Source organism: Tribolium madens, unplaced genomic scaffold (genome assembly GCF_015345945.1).
Source record: "Tribolium madens isolate multiple individuals breed KSU strain unplaced genomic scaffold, Tmad_KSU_1.1 Scaffold_19;HRSCAF=116;Tcas5.2_LG9, whole genome shotgun sequence".
Taxonomy (NCBI): domain Eukaryota; kingdom Metazoa; phylum Arthropoda; class Insecta; order Coleoptera; family Tenebrionidae; genus Tribolium; species Tribolium madens.
The window spans coordinates 7,471,756-7,491,787 of NW_025400983.1; the positions used below are offsets into that span (position 1 = coordinate 7,471,756).

At 35.2% G+C, this 20,032-nt stretch overlaps 3 protein-coding genes across 6 annotated transcripts; 1 reads left to right on the forward strand and 2 right to left on the reverse strand.

Moving 5' to 3' along the window:
* Positions 1-8,860: 8,860 nt before the first annotated feature.
* LOC123015943 (ADP-ribosylation factor 1) lies at positions 8,861-13,280 on the reverse strand. Of its 3 annotated transcripts, none has more exons than XM_044416045.1 (4): positions 13,141-13,280; positions 12,386-12,556; positions 12,190-12,299; positions 8,861-10,207 (listed from the first exon to the last, which is right to left on the reverse strand). In XM_044416045.1, exons 2-4 carry the CDS (start codon positions 12,531-12,533, stop codon positions 9,917-9,919), a joined length of 549 nt encoding a protein of 182 aa, XP_044271980.1. In that variant the 5' UTR covers positions 12,534-12,556; positions 13,141-13,280; the 3' UTR covers positions 8,861-9,916. The 3 variants fall into 3 exon arrangements, with proteins under 3 accessions (XP_044271980.1, XP_044271978.1, XP_044271979.1); XM_044416043.1 differs by having other exon boundaries at positions 13,052-13,184; XM_044416044.1 differs by lacking the exon at positions 13,141-13,280 and adding an exon at positions 12,864-13,025.
* Positions 13,026-14,791, forward strand: LOC123015942 (tRNA (cytosine(72)-C(5))-methyltransferase NSUN6). Its single transcript, XM_044416042.1, has 7 exons — positions 13,026-13,221; positions 13,280-13,393; positions 13,497-13,689; positions 13,743-13,899; positions 13,954-14,164; positions 14,208-14,471; positions 14,522-14,791. Exons 1-7 carry the CDS (start codon positions 13,132-13,134, stop codon positions 14,780-14,782), a joined length of 1,290 nt encoding a protein of 429 aa, XP_044271977.1. The 5' UTR covers positions 13,026-13,131; the 3' UTR covers positions 14,783-14,791.
* On the reverse strand, positions 14,774-20,025 carry LOC123015940. 2 transcript variants are annotated; one of them, XM_044416040.1, is made up of 17 exons: positions 19,835-20,025; positions 19,380-19,796; positions 18,850-19,329; positions 18,575-18,802; positions 18,363-18,466; positions 18,148-18,314; positions 17,936-18,045; positions 17,801-17,886; positions 17,474-17,750; positions 16,883-17,425; positions 16,543-16,837; positions 16,232-16,493; positions 15,810-16,181; positions 15,442-15,763; positions 15,247-15,393; positions 15,085-15,208; positions 14,774-15,038 (listed from the first exon to the last, which is right to left on the reverse strand). In XM_044416040.1, exons 1-17 carry the CDS (start codon positions 20,015-20,017, stop codon positions 14,788-14,790), a joined length of 4,368 nt encoding a protein of 1,455 aa, XP_044271975.1. In that variant the 5' UTR covers positions 20,018-20,025; the 3' UTR covers positions 14,774-14,787. The 2 variants fall into 2 exon arrangements, with proteins under 2 accessions (XP_044271975.1, XP_044271973.1); XM_044416038.1 differs by having other exon boundaries at positions 17,936-18,080; positions 18,126-18,314.
* Positions 20,026-20,032: the final 7 nt, after the last annotated feature.

A 20,032-nucleotide genomic window follows, 5' to 3' on the forward strand; every position in this document is an offset into this window, starting at 1 on the left:
AGAAATAATTTAATTATTTAACAATCTAATAATAAATAAATTGTGGTTTCACTGTGTGAAATGCTTTAAATGACCTGATTAATATTTTTCTAGACTAATGACTAGAAGTATTTTGACTCCAGTTACAAAAAAGCCAGTTCACCGTTTTTATAGAGATACAGATCGCTTGAAAATCAAAAGTTGTTGGTTGTTTTTCAGAACTCCTGAAAATTGTCATATTTCGTGTCTTCTGTCTCTATCTAAATTATTCAATATTGCCAACTTAATTTTAGAAACAGAACTTATAGAACTACACATTTGTTCGAAATAGATGATTTTTGACTTATACCGCACAAATTTGCGGGTCCATGAAGGACAATGTGTCATTTTTATGTTCAAACTCTACGAAGCGTAGGTTTCCCAATGCACATTATACAGGGTGATTCTTAAATAGACTGATAAAATTTTATCCGTGGTAGTATCAAATGAGAACATGCTGAAAACAATATTTAAAAAATTTTTTGTTTAAACGTTCTCCAAATAAAATTTATTACAGTTACTTTCGAGGTAAAGCGTACGCCATTGATGTGTTCGTAAATAGTATTAGCATAGGTAGTGGAAACCATGATATTAACGTACTTGATCATTGCAACAATTCATAAACGCCGTAAGTGGCACGGATCAAGGGGATCTTGCCCCTAAAAGATGTAAAACGTAAAAAGGGTACAGTTTGTTTCCATTTATCCTTGGGAAGCTGTAATAACATTTTGTCGGTCTATTTAAGAATCATCGTGTATACTATACTAGTATTATAACTTGTCAGAATTTAGAAGTAGGTACATACAGGATAATAGGTATAAAAGTAGGTAGGTACTTTTTTAATTCTTAGCTTAAAAAGCTGAAGTTAATAGAACACAGCCAAAAGCTTGACTTAGGAATCTTTTGGGATTAGAGGAAAAAACCTCTACTATACTATACGAATCAGTGAGGAAACATTTTCTTTCAGCCGGTGTATGCCTTGTGTCAGCTGGATTTTGATCGCGTCTGGACAAAGAGCGGTGGTTTGTAAGATATATGGTTGAAAAAGGATCTCTAGATGTAGTTTTTTTGCAAAATGAAGGTGTGCCGTCTGCAGGGTGGTGTGCAAATGTCCGCGGCCGAAGTTGGCAATTCTTCAATTAAACACTGACCCAGGCATGGAGGCGCGATGATGAGCGAGATGAGGACGGCTGGAAACAACGACATAAATAACGGCGAGAAACCTGAATGAAAATCTGGTTTCGGTACACCCACGAATCCACCTCTTTTAGCGAGTGAGGCGTCACGCGCGAAGCTGTTGCACGACGGCGCCACACTTTATATTACAAGCCACAACAGATGTCCATCCAAGAACAAAACCCGACCAGAGATAAAAGACAAAGGATGGCCCGAGGTGAACAAGAAGAATAAAGGCACGGACACGATTAATTTGGGGAGCGTTAGAAGGAATCTCAATCGCCTTGAAAAATTCCACGGTGGTTACAGAGACGTAGAAGGAAATTGCAAGTTTCTTCTTCATAAAATATTTACGGAGGTTGAACGGATGTTTTTGCGCGCTTTGCAATAACATCCAAGGCAAAAGGACGACGGGGAGGGTGTATGCGATATGGAAATAACCGAGCGGAGGACAAATATCCCGCCATATGGCGCATTTCGGAGATTGTTCACCTGGTAGCATCGGCTCGGCTTTGATACGTGCATAAATCCATACTTAATCGAGTCGAGAAGACGTTTACAGAAGGCACCGCGATCCGGTACAGTACCGAGTCTAAGTGCAGCCATTTTGAAAAGGGCGTGGCTTCGCTGCGGCGCCAAATTTGAATAGGAAACGTCAATTTGCGATCGAAACTGATCGAAAGCCTTATTTCCCGTGCATCTGCAGTACGCCGGCGGCGCCAACGCGAGTTGAGTGATGAAAGCCATCCTCGAGGCGCCCACAACTCGGACTGTTGACCCCGCTGAGCTCTGCGACTTGCATTTTTGCCATCGTTTCGAATTGGTATCGCGCAAAAAAGCCGTTAACGGCCTTCTGCTTAATGAAACGGCTCCACTGTTTACGTCTGTTTGCAACTTTGTGACTCGATCGGCCGTTAGATTGTATATTTGACGCGTTTTGCATAAAGAGACGCCAGTGAGGCGTGTGAAACAAACAACTATTCAAACTTGGCGCTGAAATTCGACTCCGCCCACAAAATGGCACCGACGTGAGATATGTTTTTCCTCAAAGCGGCCGATTTGGGCCAAGTTTGAGTGATAGGTGAATAAAGGCAGACTTTGAGAGATCTCATTGATGATTATTACAGCGTGATGATGAGATAAGTCGAAGAATTCTTTTGTAGTTTCGGCAGCCATCTTGGGACCCATTACAACCTTTATCTGTAGTCGAGCCGAAAAAACTTGATTTATGTGAACGATCACGTGTTCTTTTATTAAACTTGATTGAATTAGTGACATCATTTCGTAATTTTGATCAATTAGGGCGACGTCGGGACGTTTAACGAACCATAAAAACGGTTGGCTAATATCGATCCTGATTTACTTAATCGTAATTTTAAACTGTTTTACGACTCCCTTTATGGGCTTTTAATACAATATGTGCGAGCTTCATAAACAGAATAATTACGGACTAGACTGTCACTTGCGTTTTGCTTTGTTTATTCATAATCTAACTAATAAATAGAGCTGATAAACTTGTTTGCTTGCTTGCTGGGGAAGTATGAGGGATCCAATAAATGTGATTTTCGGAAAATAGGACTGTAGGAAATTCGATTTGGATGTGAGAGGTCGGTCGGTAAACAGTTTTATCGTTGATTTGATTTTATCGCTTCGAAACGACGTAAATCAATCGGTAAGCTCCTTCAAACGGTAGTACTCGTATTAGGCACCTACGAAATTGAGTTACAAATCTCTATTTTTTTTCTCTTGAGCAATAAAATTAGATTATATTAGATGGTCACGTTCTGTGTACCTACATATAAATGTCGTAAGAATACGACATTTAGGATTAAAAGATAATCTAAGGAAAAATTTTACAAATAAGTGTATTGATAAACAAGATTATACCTAGTACACAGATGATTGTAAAAAATATACATAGGTAGGTACCTCAACATACAACGTAACTTTTTTTTAAACGATTTAATAATTGGTAAAGAATTTGATATAAGTGTCTGTAAGGTGTATTAGGAAATTTTTGATGAAACCCCTGGTATAGTTGTCGACGAAACCTTTTTGAACCAGCTGAATTGTCAGTGTGAAGCTATAATTAATATCCGTTGGAGAAAAGATCTAAACTTTGCGGTCTGTTCATGAAATTTAAATTGAAATTAATGCGTTTAGATCCGTCGATTTATATTTAGAAATGCTGTAAAGTCTGAAGTGGTATTAATTATTTAATTTGAGCATATCGAATTGACGATCGCGACTTTTTCCGTGAATTTGGTGAGAGAGCGTTTTCCTGTGGCCAGTGGCGGCGGGCGCGGGATGCAATAAATATCAATCAGGCGATCCATGGCATAGACACAATATGATAGCGGTGTGAAAAATGCCTGTGTAGGTGTTGTGCACTATTAGCGCGGGGATGATTTATGRGGGCCTCGCGACGGGCGCCCATGGCGGGGGTCTCGCCGTTTCTCGGAATGTCTAACACCCTCTCGATTATGCACGCTCATTTTTATTATTAATAAAGCAAAGGATAAACACTCGCAGGTATAATAGAGCGTTTAACAATGTCTGAAATATCCCCAATCAAGGACGGTCCGGGTCTTTGTGTGGAGGGCTTTTTTACGAAAGAGATACCTGGAGTAAGCGCGTTATTTATCGGCGGCGGCGGACCCGACTGTCATTGAACAATGTCGCTCTTGATGATGCCAATCTCATTTTCCTACAATGGCCGTCACGCCTAAAATTAGGCGCGACGAGACGCCCGGATTCCGGACATTCCGGAATTCGCATACTTATGACACCACTATTACACATATGAAAATGTACAAGAAAAGTGYACAAGATTATAAAAAAAGACTTTTCGTACACTTGTYAATGTGAAGTGTGTATACTGTACATAATTATAAATTATAACACTTTTGAAAAATTAATAATCTCTTTCTGTGTATAATTTACAAAAATCGTAGTTAATTTTATGGACGTTATACTTACAATAATTTACATCAGTAGTGTACTATGTACAGAGTGATTTACTGATTTTAATAGTTGTGCAAAAATTTTAAGAGTTCAAAAGAGTCAAASTAACTAAACTTGTCTTATCTGAATGTTTTATAGTCGCTGAGTTGTAGAGAGTGCAACTTCCATTCTACCATCAATAAATTCGTCAAAAAACGCAACATAAATGAAGTTTGCATCTTTTGAGTAGATAGTGTTCGTCAAAAGAATTGCGTAATTTTTACTTCTTTATTACTTTGTGTACAAAAGATGATGATGACATTTCTTATGACTGTTTTTGCTACTTTTAACTTGCACAACTATTTTTTATATTATTATTGAGTTCAACCTGTATAGTAAGTACCTATTGCAAGAAAATGTAAAATCCTAATTAATTACAATAATGTGGTGAAAGCAACTTTAGCGACTTTACTGCCATAATATGCAAAAGTGCACAAATTTGGTTACAGTTTAGTCAAACAAATTTTCATTGTGCATCTTGCAGTACGTAATAATAAATGAAATATAAAAAGAATGATGATCTGGCTACGTCTAATATTTGATGATTAACAATTCAAAGAAGTCATTTATTACGCAATTTTATAATTACTTCTGATTTCTGAAACTTTTGAGACGTTATTATGATTTCAAATATGTACTTACATGTTGTATACATACTGAGTGAATAGGTGTAGGTATAAAGTATGGGAACAAGCAGTTTTTTTAATCATTTGCTTCTAGAAAATAATAATTGATATAAATTAAAATACTATAAAAACTGTGACCGTATTTTGAGAACGAAATTTTGTTTTGTTTGTGTTTTGCAATCTATGTAAAAAAATTATTAAATATAAAGTAGATAGTTATAATCCTTAGATCATAATCTTCATAAAAAAAGTTATAGTGGGTTGCCATATAAAAAAAATTGTAGAACTCAAAAACAAAAGGAAATTTCAAAAAAAATTATTCTTGATAAAACATCACATTTTTGTAGTAGGTACTTTATCATTCATCAATTAGTGTTTCCAAAAAATAAATAGTTTAAGCAAAAAACGTTTGTTTCATTCACACCTGATGCTACATACGTATTTCCAACCCACAATTCTTGTAAAGCATCGACACTGCAAGGTTTATAAAATACTAATTCAACAAATCACTTTCCAGAAAATAGGAGTTAAATAATATTTAAATAAAATAAGATCTTAGTAAAATATGCTCATACATTATTATGTATGTATATTTAAGGTTAAATAAAAAAAAACACAAAAAATTAGAAAAAAGCACACCTTTTCGCACACCTTGCGATGTTTACTAAAAAAAATTCTGAAAATGTATTGTTCATTTTATTTCTTTTTTATTTATCGTAGTAGATATGTACTTATTCTATAAATCTAGCGAGATTCCGAAAAAATAGGTAGATTTTTATTAAACCCAAAAGCAGTTTCTCATTTTCAAACAATATCTGTGCAAACTTCTTGTTAGTAAGCAGCAAAAATTTCAACAATTTTTTGTATGAGAGTACAAAGCTTGTAAAATTAATTAGTCGAACTTCTTTCTGTTTTTCAGTAAATAGTAAGTATACCTTTTTATATTATTATATGAGCAACTATGACAGTCATTAGTTGATGTTTGAGCCCTTGGCGATGGTCATAATTGCGAATGTGATACTTTTTCTGCACCAATTAAAAAAATAGACTTAAATTTGTAATTTAAGGCTATTTAAATATCATTGGTTCAGCGCAAGAGTGATTCTTGACGATTGGCCGGATACAGTGATAATTCACTACAATGAATTGTAGGAATAATTTTTCACAAAAAAATGCTAATCATTGTAATATAATTAAAGAAGTGTAGAAAAAATACATTAACCAAGTCTTAGATTAGCTAAGACACTTGAAGAATGATATAAAATTATTGTTTCAGATGATAATAATAATTACAAGAAAGCATTTTAACGACCTTTAAAATCGCCGTATTATTAGTATTTTCAGTGTTTACAGGAAAATTAATGCTAAATAATTCTACAACAATCTACAGGTGCGTAAATACGTAAAACAAACWGAATTTTCAGAAACCAAAGTTTATTGAAGATACTTTTATCCGAAATTTTTATTTTAATGGATGCTAATGTAAAAAAAGAAAAATAAACCATTTAATATCTCAAAAATTTCCTTCAATTAATTTTAGGAGAGTTAGGATATGGTTTGTTCTATCAGTCAGGAAACATTTAAACTGTCTTTAGCTTACCATACTTGAAGACTTGCTAAAATAGTAAAAACTGATTAAATCGAGTAAATAAGTTGTTTTATTTCATTCTTACAATTAATGAGTTTTAAATGGAATTCAAATTCCGTATTTTCTCTTACCAACATTGTAGATTAAACAAATTCATAATGACGGAGGGTATAAGATTTACATAATTCTTTGATGAATGTTTTTATTATTTGTTTTTATACAACATGTAACGGCTCTGTTTACAGCTCTGTGCATATTCTTATCACTTCACTTGTAACTGGATATGTTATTCTTTTGAATTAAGCTCTTATCATAATATATCAAATATTTATTTTATGTTTTTTTTTGGTTTTCGCTTAATACTCTTGACTACAGGGTACCTACCATTACTTTAATTAATAAAGGTAAAAATATTGACTTTATTAAAGTACGGTTTCCCTAAATAATTTTCTCGTTAATTATATCTCTCTTCGCGCATTAGCTTAGGCCAGTATCGTCAGCATCCRATTTCATTAACCCCCAAGTGGTCGTCGATGATTTTCAAAACGGCCCATTCAATTAAACGGCATTTATGCTCGAGTGCTGGCTCTAGTTTATGGCATCGTCTCGGCATAAATAACAATAAGAAAAAGATTTAGCGCGAAGATTTCAAATTGAAAAAGTGTAAATTGCATTCCGGATTGCATTTAAATAAATACGCGGCAAGTGAATGTGTTTCTTGTTGACACGTTGGTAAATTGGTTTCGGCGCGTTGCTTTTTTCCTTATCTCTGATTTGATCGTGCACTTTAAGCAGTGCGATTTCCCTCGGGAGTCTTTCAATTTGCGGGAAACGCCACCCCCGAGGGCCCCGAGCGGAAGCTGCTTTTAATTAAGTGCTGTGTCATTTTTATTTATAACGATTCGCTAATATCGTATTTTAAGTACATTTTTAATTAGTTTGCTCCTTTAATTGTGTTTCCCATCTCGTTGATGGATTGATAAACGTGCCAGATAATGGACACTTGGCTGAATTCTCTTCAATAGTTGTCATTGAAACGGCATCAGACGATATGACTAACAGTGGGTTTTTGCCGTTTACTTATTCAACAATTGCTCTCAACGACGTATTTTCATTAACGACGTCAATTATCACAATAAATTATTCATTGGCGGTGAAGAAAAATACTATGGACGAAAATTTGCCGGAAGTGACGTCCATAAGACACCTGTTGAGAAAAACCGAAGATTTGTCAACGTAATTCGTACTGGTCGCAAATACCGATTTCGAATCTAATCACATCTTGTTTATTACAGTGGTAAAATTCTGTTTATTTTTAAAAGATATCGGTATTTTCAATCTTGCTTGCCAAATTCTTGTTTGCAATCAAAATTTAATGGAAAGATGTTCCAACCAGAAATAAATATGGACCAAGTTTTAATGAAATTACAACAAAAAATTGCCTGTTTATTTTTTTCACCTTTCAACTGTACCGATTCCATGTCAAAACAATACACAATTACATTTTAATTGTTGAAGATAAGATATTATCTTAAAAAAATTACAAGCACTTCGTACAACGGACATCTTTACAATTAATTATTGAAGCAGCGATAAAAGGTCACAGTTCTATTGTCTAAAAGTACAAATTATTTACCAGCTCTTATTTATTTGTACCACTTAAATTTTTCAGTAACAATAACCAACTAGCACTTGATTTTACGTACTTATGAGTTTTTGCTCATAAWAAAAATCAATCAGAAAAAATTTAATATAACAAACTTGATTTCTCACACCTTCCTGAATAACACAATTGTTTAATTCCAAACAACACCACTAATTCTGTAATAAGGTTATTTATATGTTCCTCCCTACGATTTCTCTATCTAGATAGTAGGTAAATAAATAAAACGTTACAATTTATGTGGGAGTAAAAATTTGTTACTCTGGTTAGTCAACAAAATTAAAATAAGTAGTACTCGAATTAAATTTTTATAAAAATTGCTTTTCGGAAGTTGTATTGCAAAAACGAGCTATTCTTAAAAAAGTAGTTTTTACAATGGTGCGCCATCTGTACATCAGCTTCCGAAAAAATAAAGAAAACTTTATTAAATACTTAGTATGCAACACATTTTTCATATTATTGTGAAAGTGTGTCTTTATCCATGGATATGCAAGCAGCAATACATTTATTAAATGCAAAATAACTCCTGCCAACTTATTATTCGCGTGAACGTTTTGTAGATGAATGTGTTATTACTCAATCTGTTATGTTCCTTCAAGTCAAGATAGCTTAATGTCATTATTTAACTCGGAGCAGAAAAACTGATTAGCACCCGGTTAAATTAAAATTTGTTTGTTTTGTGTTGAATTTAAATGTGTTTTATTGGGTCGGTGACTTGGGGGTCATTAAACGAATAAAGTTGGTGCGGGCGCCTAATCGAATTGTCGCGCAATAAAAATAAAAGAGTTTAATATGAAATGTGATTTATTTGCGGAACTGCAATCAACTACTGTCTTCAACCATGTTAAAAAATCTAAATAAAAATATGTATTGTATTGTCACATATTCGCTTTTCTTAAATTCTTTGACAATAGGTAAAATGTCACATGAAGCATTAAAAGAAGTCTTTTACCAATCAAGCACAATACAATATATTTCACATGATTGACATTCATACATAATCGCAAAAGCGATACCTAAAATAKTTTCAGTAATTAATATTAACTAACTATAGTAGCGGAAAACAATCTCTCGTTTTCGGCCATTGTACAGAATTCCAATAGCTTGTTGCAGATCTCCAAACACTGAACGATTTTAATAAACATGTTTTTTTATCTCTTTTAGTCTTTAAAAAAAAAGTAAAAACAATAAAAGAAAACATGTTGATTAAAATTTATTAAATTATAAGACAATAAGTTAATAATATAAATTTATTTCATAATACAGTATGTTGACAAACGGGAATGTTCACGAGACTGATTAGCCAATATATATTTTATGACGATTTTTATTTATTTTCAAATTTTATTATAAATCACTTGCGCTCCGCTGTTTGTCAAAAAGAAAACCTATTTCTCAACGGCTATCCGTAAACATGAATTACGATAATTAATGCAAAAGAAAAAATAACCAAGAAAAGTAAACAATAAAATGTTTTGAGCTGTGCTCAATAAAAGATGTCCTATGATGAACATGGAACCTACCATATGTTACAAATAAAAAATCTCACACGAAAACTACTGTACAAGTTATAAATACACTTAAAATATGTACTGAAAATACAAAAAAAAAAACACGTGTCATAGCTGGTAGGACTCTACTGTTTGCCCTCCATACCTACAATAAAAAATCAAAAAAACACGTTAAACGAATTTATTAAAGAGAGTATGTTCGACAAACAGTGGATGTGACAGTTGTTAATTGCAACATATGGTATAGTAACATTGACAGTCCCAATCACAATAATTTTAAGTGATTGCTTCTGAACAAAAACTGAAAAATAATGAAAACACTGCACTTTCTTTAACGGTTGGCATTCTTCAGTTGGTTGGAGAGCCAGTCCAGACCCTCGTATAAACCATCTCCGCTAGTCGCACAGGTCGCCTGGATATACCAGTTGCGATTCCTCAACGAGTGCAGTCCCAACTTATCCGTAATCTCAGCTGCGTTCATTGCATTCGGTAGATCCTGCTTGTTCGCGAAAATTAAGAGAACGGCATCTCTGAGCTCGTCCTCAGCTAGCATGCGCATCAGTTCGTCTTTTGCTTCACCTATACGCTCCCTGTCGTTACTATCCACTACGAAGATTAGGCCCTGCAACAAATGATTGCTAACAAAAAAAAAAAAAAAAACACTTCGAGTGAACGCATCCTACACAAACTAACTTCCTGTTCTTTTTTAAAATTCTTTTCGATACACGAACACAACACGATTTCATTACTTAGCTTGATAATTACACCTAAATTAGTACATATTTGTAACAAACGACCGATATTTCAAATCGTAATTCCGGTAAAGCGGGCCAAAAAACAATTCAAATTTAAAAAGTGGGACATATCAGTGTGTTTTTACTTTGGAAAATACAGGTGTGTTAGAACTCGCGCCCCAGAGAAAAATTTCAAGGAAGATAAGATACCAGAACCATGGAAAAATGTCAATTTTTTTATGTCCACTTAATGATACTGATAATCTTGTATGTTATTTATAATTAGTTAGTAAAAGTACAAAAATTTTGCCAATAAAAGCCACAAATAACATTAAACAGAGTTACAATTTAGGATAGAGCTTCCTTGTTTTCTCTTCTAACAGCCTGTAGCAAAAAAACTTGGAAAATGCAGGTGTGACAAAATTTTCAAATCAAAATACATATTATTTATTTTGTATGTCTCAAAATGCCCAAACTATAAAGCGACAGTTTTACAACGGAAAAATTTTGTAATTAAATTGATATTTTTAAAGGTTTTTGTCATTAACTGTAAGAAAGAGGTTACTACAATTACCATAAACGTATCGAAGATAAAAAATGGAGCAGGCAACAGCAAAAAAAAAATTCGTCCGATATCCGAATCTCAAGTTTAGATATTTTTTACAAATGAAGTTAAGAAGTTGTTGATTACTATAAAAAACTTAATGACCAAAATCATGTGCTTCATGTCTTATTTAATACATTTGAGTTAATAATAAATAATAAAGTCCAAAGMATCAGATTACATAAATTAATAAATGTAAAAARATCGATTAGGATCAGTGTTTAYAGCCCTTATGATCTCGATTAATAAATGAATTGTTATTACCTTTAGTAAAAGATGTTTAAGAAAATGTGGAACAAAATCTAAAATCTTCAGAGCAAATCCTGAAACTGACATTTCATTGAAGAATAATTTAAAGGTCATTGTAACATTTAATAAAGCTTTATGTAAATGATCTAACATAAATTGATAATTAAAGCATAAAATTAATCATTTATATTTTTAATTGTAGAGCTGGTGTTTAAGATTATAATTCTGAATTAGGCAATTGTTAAAAATCTTTTTTGCAAATTGTTCGAAATCAAACAAATAATAAAAACAACTATCAAACATTTAAAATAACAATAAACATGAAACGTTAAATAATACAAATTGTTCTATCAATTTTCTATAAAAAAAATGCGTTTAGTAAGCCAAAACTACAAAGGAAAAGTCAATACAATTTAAACATTACCATGAAAATAACGAGAGTCTACAACAAAGAACTTTAAACCGCTCTTCTGTAAAATTATTCGGCATAGTGTCATATACCTCCAGGATCCAGATTTTTAAAATTAAACATGTTCTTTGGCAAAAATGGCAGTGATATTCGTAAAACACTATAATACATACACAACAGTCCTAAAATACTGCACATGTTTTTCATTAAAGCCATTACACTGGCAAAGTTCTAAAATTTGACCTTTGTAAAAATTATTATCACGGTTATATCCCGTTTGATAACTTCCTGATAGGAATAATTTATCTATTAAAAACCACTGGTGAAACGCCACATTGATGCGTCATCTGTCCCTTTATCACCTGTTGCCTGTATATGAAATATCGAATATTTGTAGTGTGAAAATTTGATGACGTCATGGATTCTGTTTTTCACCTGTCAAGTTCTCAGATGGCGCAATGATCGTTTTAAACAAATACGAAATTTTAAATCTCATAAAACACGCCCCCGGTTAGWTTTTTAATTAAAGTGTGTAATAAAATTGCCAAATCATTACGACGCAAACATAATTTTAATGAACGGAGATTTGATGGAGTGACGTCACATACCTGTGTGTTTTGGAAATAGTGTCTCCATAACGGCCTAATTTTGTCCTGACCGCCGACGTCCCATACTGTGAAGCTGATGTTCTTATATTCTACAGTTTCGACGTTAAATCCTGCAATTTTTTTGGTTATTTAGGTCAACTGGATTCTGATTGTGATAAAAACAGACACGTGTGTGTCAAAAAATTGTCTTACTCACCAATAGTGGGAATAGTCGTAACGATTTCTCCTAATTTAAGTTTATATAAAATAGTGGTTTTACCCGCAGCGTCTAACCCTACCATTAATATCCTCATTTCTTTCTTGCCAAAGAGGCCCTTGAATAAATTCGCAAACACGTTCCCCATGTTGGCTGCTGGACAATGTAAACCTAAAATCGCAAAAGAAAACATGAATCATCTGAATCGCATTTCCCAAGTCGGTTAAATTTAGAACAAAGAGTGAAAACGTTGAAACACAGGTTATTAATCTTTAAATAAATTGACATATCGATTTAACAAAAACTTCAGCGCGAGTCTCTGCGGAGCCCTCTGCAATCGGGCCTGGTGGAGGCCCGGGCCCCGTTACATATGAAACGCCGACTCTTGTTAGTCTCACCAGAGTCCGCACCCCCGGCGACCGACGCCCGCGTTTTCCGAAGGCCCCCCACACGCCCTTCTCGACCTTTTCCCACGTACCTCTCTTAAAACAACACTCTGCACACAAAGAAACGCTATCACATTCACCAATCCTCCCAAAAGTTGTCGTACGTCAATATGGCGGACGTAAAAGAGTTTCGTACTTCATGCCACGTCTTGGCCTACCGACTTTTCCATTGGCCGCCCCGCCCCACGTGACCCACCATTGCCAATCAAAACAATCTAACCTAGTGCAGGTGCAAAGGCGAAATTCCGCCGAATTGAGAGATTTTCTAAGTGCACCGACTCCTGGTTCACCATACGAACAATGCCATACCCAGAATCACCCTTCGGGGACGATTTCGATGAGAGAATCCTCGTCCAGAGAGTCGATGACGACGAAACAAACGTCAATGAGGTGAACACTGTTTGCGTTTTCACGACTGGCAGCACTGGATTAAAGTGCGCGATTGCAGATTCAAATTGGGGAGATCACGAAATGGCTCTGTGAAGCGCCGAAAATAACTTCTTTTAGGGTAAACACTCTCAAGGCCGACGTGGGRGAGATACACAGATATATTGAGGCATATGTGAGTGAGGCAATTTCGATATTTCATCGGGCGTTTACGTGATTAGTCACCCGTCATAATTAGATCATCTTAGACAGGACCGGCTTAATTTTTTTATTGTAAGATTGCAGATGCAGGGCAGAACCTCCACGTTGAAAAACACCCCAGCTGTGAAGATGCCATTATTGTACACCACACTGTATCAAACCAAATTCTCAAAAAATACAATAAAGAAATTATTATTGATGCGGTRTGTGGGGCTGCTGTTTTACGAGGGGCACACATTTATGCCCCAGGAGTTATAGGAATGATGACAAGTAATTAATTTTGCTCATAATTGGTCTTACAATTTATTAACTACGTTTGTTAGATATACAAGTTGGTGATAATGTCAGCATTTATGTTGATTTCGAAAAAAATAAGTGTAAAAAAGGTTTTCTGAAACTGTATGAAGGGAAGAAAATCTTCATCGGGAATGGTGAAGTAATTCTGGGACGWCATCAATTGTTTTGCGAGGCACCTCAAACGTAATAAGTTGCTCTCTAAACATTCAAAAAWCTGAAATTATGTGATTTTTTTAGTGGTATCGCTGTGAAAATGATTGAAACAATATCAAACTGCCCTCCTTTGTTAGGCGATAACTTTTTACCCCCAGGTGTAGCATTATTACAAAATCTACCCTCCATAGTTTGTATACACGTTCTTGCTCCTGGTTCCAATGACGTTATCTTAGATATGTGTGCTTCCCCGGGAAACAAAACGACGCATATTGCAGCCCTTCTCCAAAATCAAGTAAGCCAATCATTTACTTTAACATCAACTGACATTTTTCTAGGGCAAATTAATCGCAATCGATAAAACTCCCAGCAAAGTTAGACAGTTGAAGCAGCGTTGTGAACTTTTCGGTGCTAACGTTGAAGTTTTACAAGCCGATTCTACCAAATTGATTAAAGAAAATCGATTCAGCAGTGAATTTTTTGATAAAATTTTATTAGACGCCCCTTGCAGCGCCTTGGGAAAAAGACCACAACTAATTAATACAACGTCGCGGAAAATTCTGCGATCCTATGTTCCTTTACAACGAAAATTATTTGAAACCGTAGGTTGGCAATACTAACTTTAATTTTTTTAAGGATTTTTCAATTACAGGCCGTCCAACTTTTGAAAACGAATGGAATCCTAGTCTACAGCACTTGTACCATTACTTTAGCCGAAAACGAAGGAATTGTAGCTTGGGCTTTAAGAAATTTCAACCTCGAATTGATGGAAGCAACACCGATTCTAGCTGGTCCCGGTTGGGAAGGGACACAATTAACTAACGAACAACTGAAAAAAGTCCAGCGTTTTGGTCCCCAGCAATCCATAGACTCTGTAGGTTTTTTTATAGCAAAATTTGTGAAAGTAAAATAAATGTTTTAATCAGTATAGAATTTTTCATTATTTGAACCATGCCCTGTAACGGGTACATCAATAAAATACTGAGGAATATTCGTAATAATCCTCAGAGTCGCCATATATGTTTTGCAATGTCTTGGAGTAAAATACACCGCAATGTCGACAAACTGCTTATTAAGTCCGGTATTTGCTTCAAGTAGAGCACAACTGGGTTGTACCTCAAAATCATCATGTTCAGTAGTCTTTACAATTTCAAAACTTGTTAGGGCCCCTATATAACCAAAAATAATATTGGCAACACTTACACAATACCTAACCTGTCATGTTATAAATTGAAATCATACTTTTCTTAGTGCGAAATAGAAAACATTCTCCAAATCGGATGAAAGCAGGTTTTACCTCGATCTGAGGGTAGTGGAGGCGTACTTGAAATGGAATCATCTACAAAATTATGAAATGGACTGTTTAAGTTGGCAAACCTGTCGTTTTGCCCCCTGTTGAAAAACGTTCAAATCTTTTGAAATAACACTCGTATAATTTTCTATTGTGCTTTTATCGTCGGACTTGTAGATAAATTCAGAATAGTCTAGTAAATCCTGGCAAGTGAGATAACAAGTCACAGCAACCTAAAACATATTTTACTTTTTAACTATTATTTGTACATGGATTGCTACTTGTAAACATTCGTGTCTCGCGAGAGTCAAATTTTTTTTATCTGTGATTCCCCCAGGAATGGTTCGCGCTTCAATTATTTTGAACGGCTTTTCAATCTCAATGGAAAAAACAATCGAACTCATATCAACATTTCTCAGAATAAGGTAAACCGTCGGAATCTTCTGATGTTTGATGAGTAAATCATTAACGAAAATATCAATAATGGTTTCGTCACTTGATATGTCAACTTGCATAATCGGCAATTCCATCGTCACCAAGACTTCCACTTTAGTTGGAGTATAATCCACTCCAGACAATCTTTTATAATAGTTCTCTTTAAATCTATTTAAATTGATTTAGTGTTGTTAAAACATAAAAATAATCGTACTTATCCGTATTCCTTAGTCCAATAAATCCTACTAAAGTGTATTTAAGCTTCGTTGTCTCATAAATCGGATTAAAACCAGAGGCACTGATTGTGACACTTACAGTAGCTGTTTCTTGGGCATCCAAAACTAAATTCCATGGCTTCATCGTAATACATTTATTACAAGCTTCGCACCCGTAATAATCATGAGACATTACAAACTGCATATCATCTTCGTTGAAGTTTAGAAGAAAATTCACAGGGGCTGATGGTGGTGGCTTGTGCTCTTTATTATAGTAAGTGTGCCAACTGATTTGAATTGGGACAGCACTTATGTTGGTGACAGTGAAACAACTTGTGGTACTTTCAGTCGCATAAGCGATATTTTCAAAACTTAAATTTAAATTTTATAAGGTGCATGGTAGTATAGATGGGAAAAATACCGAAGAGTGGGACATGGCAAAGTTGTATTGCGGGCAAAAGGATATACGACTGGTAATCCAACAACTTCGACCATTAAATTAAAACAAAACGGGGTTAGGTCGTTAATTTCCACAATGATTTCTTCGAGGTACTTCCCCCAAGTGTTTGCGTAGATCCAGAGATCAATTTCGATGACTTCGTAAGGGATTATATCACCGGAGAAGTAAATTGGCTCGATTACGATACCATAACCGTCTAAACAAGCTTTCTCCCAAAAAAATTCTAAAAAAAATACGTAGCTGATACAGAGAAAAGGGTATAGTAAACAAACCCGGAGTCCTGGTTTTGGCTTTAACGAGTATGTGGTTCAGGCATTCGGCAGCGGGGCCGTAATTTGAAGCCTCAACAGTGAAATGTCCCTTAACTGGAGTTAGATTTTCGAAGTAGAAAGTTAGTTTTGTAGCTTTCCTGATTTCGATTTGTTTCGTCTTGATTGTAGGGTAAGTGGCGGCAACTGAATCTGTGCCAATCAAAGACAAAAGACTGTTGCGTAAATCATCACCCCCTTCGCTATCCGATACACATTCCCCTTTATCAGTTGTAAAAAAMCCATCTTCACCACGACTCTACAACCAGGAGCTAATATCCAGTTTAACAAAAGAAAAACATACAGCTGTGTTGTGGTCCCATACTGGCATTTCACTCTTAGGGGGCCAAATATACCTGTTGTATCCATTTTCCTCATCTGGGAGATAAAAATGCAAGTTAATGGTGGCCACCGAACATAGAATTCTCAAAGCAATGAGTCGTTCAGGGTCTCCAATGAAACAAGGAACATAAATGTTGTCAAAAATGCCACCGTTGAGTGCAGTTAACTCGACTTTGACGTCGACCGTGGCCCCTGGCTGGACGACTCCCGATTGGGGGTGGAATCTGAGACGCAACTTGTCGGCTCCGTCCCCTGTGGGTTTAAGGAAGTAGAAGCAACCCACCACCAAGCCGGAGTTGTGGACGTAGATTGTATACAAGGTGGGGATTTCGACATAAATAAATTCCCGAGGGCATAGCACGTGTAGCTGGTTGTCTGTGCGAATAGAAATATTGATTTCGGCGACTTGGTAAGCTATTATACAAACAGACTCTAGGGTGAAATTTTGGCAAGTGCAAGAAGGACAAGAAAAGAGGATTAAAATAGAAACCCAACGTGTGGCCTCCTGGAAAATGACAATGTGTAGCAAAAATAAGAAGAAATAAATTTGTACTTTGGCTTCTATCGTGTAGTTCAAATTCTTTTTATGTTTTCCTTTTAAAGTACCACTGTACTGGTCCAAACCATAGGCTTCTGAAGAAACGCAAAGGTACGACTTGTCAGTACAATGAATTTCCATGATTTTCCAGTCGATGTCATCATCAGTCAAATTTTCAACATTTATACTTCTAGAAACAAACACTCCTTTTGGAATTATGCCAAAATTGAGAACAGATTTTGATAGTCGGAGATACAGTGATGGGGACACTCCTTGGCTCGGAAAATCTAAACTGGATTAATCTTTCGAATTTTAGTGGTTGGCAACACTGTTTGTTTTTACCTGACATTCACAGTTGCAAGTTTAACGGGTTCCGGCAATTTAACTATACAGTTTATTTCTAGTTCAAAAATATGGACGTCTCCCAACTAGAAGTTGTGTTAAATACTGACTAATAAATGAAAAATTAACATTTACTTGTGAGTGGGTGAATAATTTGGCACCATTTTCTTGTTCATCTATACAAGAAGAATCACATTTATGATTAAACTGTAAATCGTTTATTGATGTAAAAGCGTCATAATTTTCTAAACTTGCATTCGGGATATTTTTTAAGTATAAACTGTGTAAAACATGATATAATTTGAAGCCTCATGAAATCATTTACCTTAAAAAAATGTGATAAAAACCTTCTGCTTCCGTGTCTGGCGTTAATTGAACGACCACGTCGGTTGTGCTAAAAGTTGGAAGAAATTGAGTGCCATATAAAATTTTTATCCAGTCAGGGTTCATTTTTTTCTTATTGTATACTTCAGTTGAGGTTTTTAACAGCCAATAATAATTAAAATATATAGGACTAAAAATAATTGTTTTGAATTTTTTTTTTGAAGTAAGGTTGCCAAACCTGTTATTCAAAATCGAAAAAATTACACTTGAAGTTTGTTTTGGCGCTAGAGTTATTGTAATTGATCGGTTATTATACGAAAAGGTGTTTTGCAATAAGTACATCTACAAAATAATTGTACACAAATGTATTCAAATATTTAGTTTGGTACGCCTAGCAAGTGTTGCCACTCGTTTAAAAAAAACGTACCAAACGCAATTTTTAAAAATTACGTTAACTTTAAGAAACTTATCCGAGTATAGGATACAATCTCCTAAAATTTCAATTTCCAAATGAGCGTTGTTGTCACAAATAATAACAAACTTTTCGGTAAAAACTCCAACTTTGTCTGGCACAAATGCGACAGCAATTTGTTCAATGTCGTCACTGTCGATATCAAACAAAGCTGGAAAGATAGTAAAACAGCCTTGTGAGATTTCGCAAGCACGAGTCCCTTTTTCCTACAAATTGTTTTTACAGATTTGTTTGTCCTCACATGAGTACCAACACTGAGTTCACTAAAAACCCATTCGTTTTCGGTCGTGATAAGAAAGCGCCCTCTGTTGCCCTGATTTTTCATAATCAGCGTAATCAACGAGTAATTCCCCAAAAGACAGGTTCCACAGTCGATAGTAAAATTTAAAGCAGTGCGTCTTCGCTCGGAAAAATATTTGCTTCCAGGTCCCGGTTTCCTCACAGCGTACCAAGGTAAGAAAGGATTATAAATGTAACAAATGAGTTTAGGGGAATCCCGGGCACTTGACACAACCACATTGAGGTCTGCTCCTTTGATTGTCCGGAATTTAATAAATTCGGTGTAGTTTTGGAAACTTTCAGGCCTAAATTCGACCAAGAATTCAGCTGACATTCCTGGAGCTACTCGTTGCGACTCTGTTAATATTTTCAGACGATACGGGCTGTCTTTTGGTAACAAATAATAATTAAAGTTTTGCGGTGATCGTGTTGTATTTATAAGTTTAAATTTTTGCTACAAAATTTGCAACAGTTTTGACAGTGAGGCGGGAAATTTAAACTTACTCTATAGACTTGACCGAGTTCGTAATTCCAGAAAATAATTTGGTGGGGCTCAGCCTTGAAAGGAGGAGTTACTTCAGGTTCGCTCAGGTCACATTTCCATTGCTTCTTTTTCACAGTTGGTTTTGTTTCAACTGTTTTGTCAGGGATGCAGGGGTCACACGTGTGTAAGCTTGGATTGTACGTGAAATCTAAATATTGCTCAATTTTATTCGGGTAAAGATCTTCTCGTTGAATTAATTCATAGGTTTGGGCAGCATTGTCTGATAATTTTTGGAAAAAGTCGAATCTCTTGAGACGCAAATTTTCAATAAGTGGTAAATTTTGCTCTTTTTGGATCATTGCAAGAGCATGATTACGCATCAGCTCCTCCTCTACATCCAAAATGTCACTCATGCGAGGCTCAAGGGCCTCAAAGACCTTAAGGAGGATTTATGACAGTTCTCGAACTTACTCACCTTGACTGTATCTAAACCTCTATTTTTTTGGTCCGTAAACTCGCCATCGACTATGTATTTTTGGTAATTTTCAGCAACATTTCGTGGGTATTTGTTAGCACAAAGACTGTTTTGTAAAATTTCATGAATAAGCGGGAGGATTTCGTGATCTTCATTTTGAGGGATTAAAGGTAAACAGTTCATATTGACGTATGGCAA

Excerpts from the sequence above, each read along its gene's own strand:
- LOC123015943 (XM_044416043.1), bottom strand. The coding sequence starts at position 13,124 with ATGGTGAACCAGGAGTCGGTGCACTTAGAAAATCTCTCAATTCGGCGG. Across the intron at positions 12,557-13,051 it reads CGCCTTTGCACCTGCACTAG|GTTTACATTGTCCAGCAGCC; the intron begins GTTAGATTGTTT and ends TTGCGATTTTAG. Across the intron at positions 10,208-12,189 it reads ACTATTTCCAAAACACACAG|GGCCTAATCTTCGTAGTGGA; the intron begins GTATGTGACGTC and ends CATTTGTTGCAG.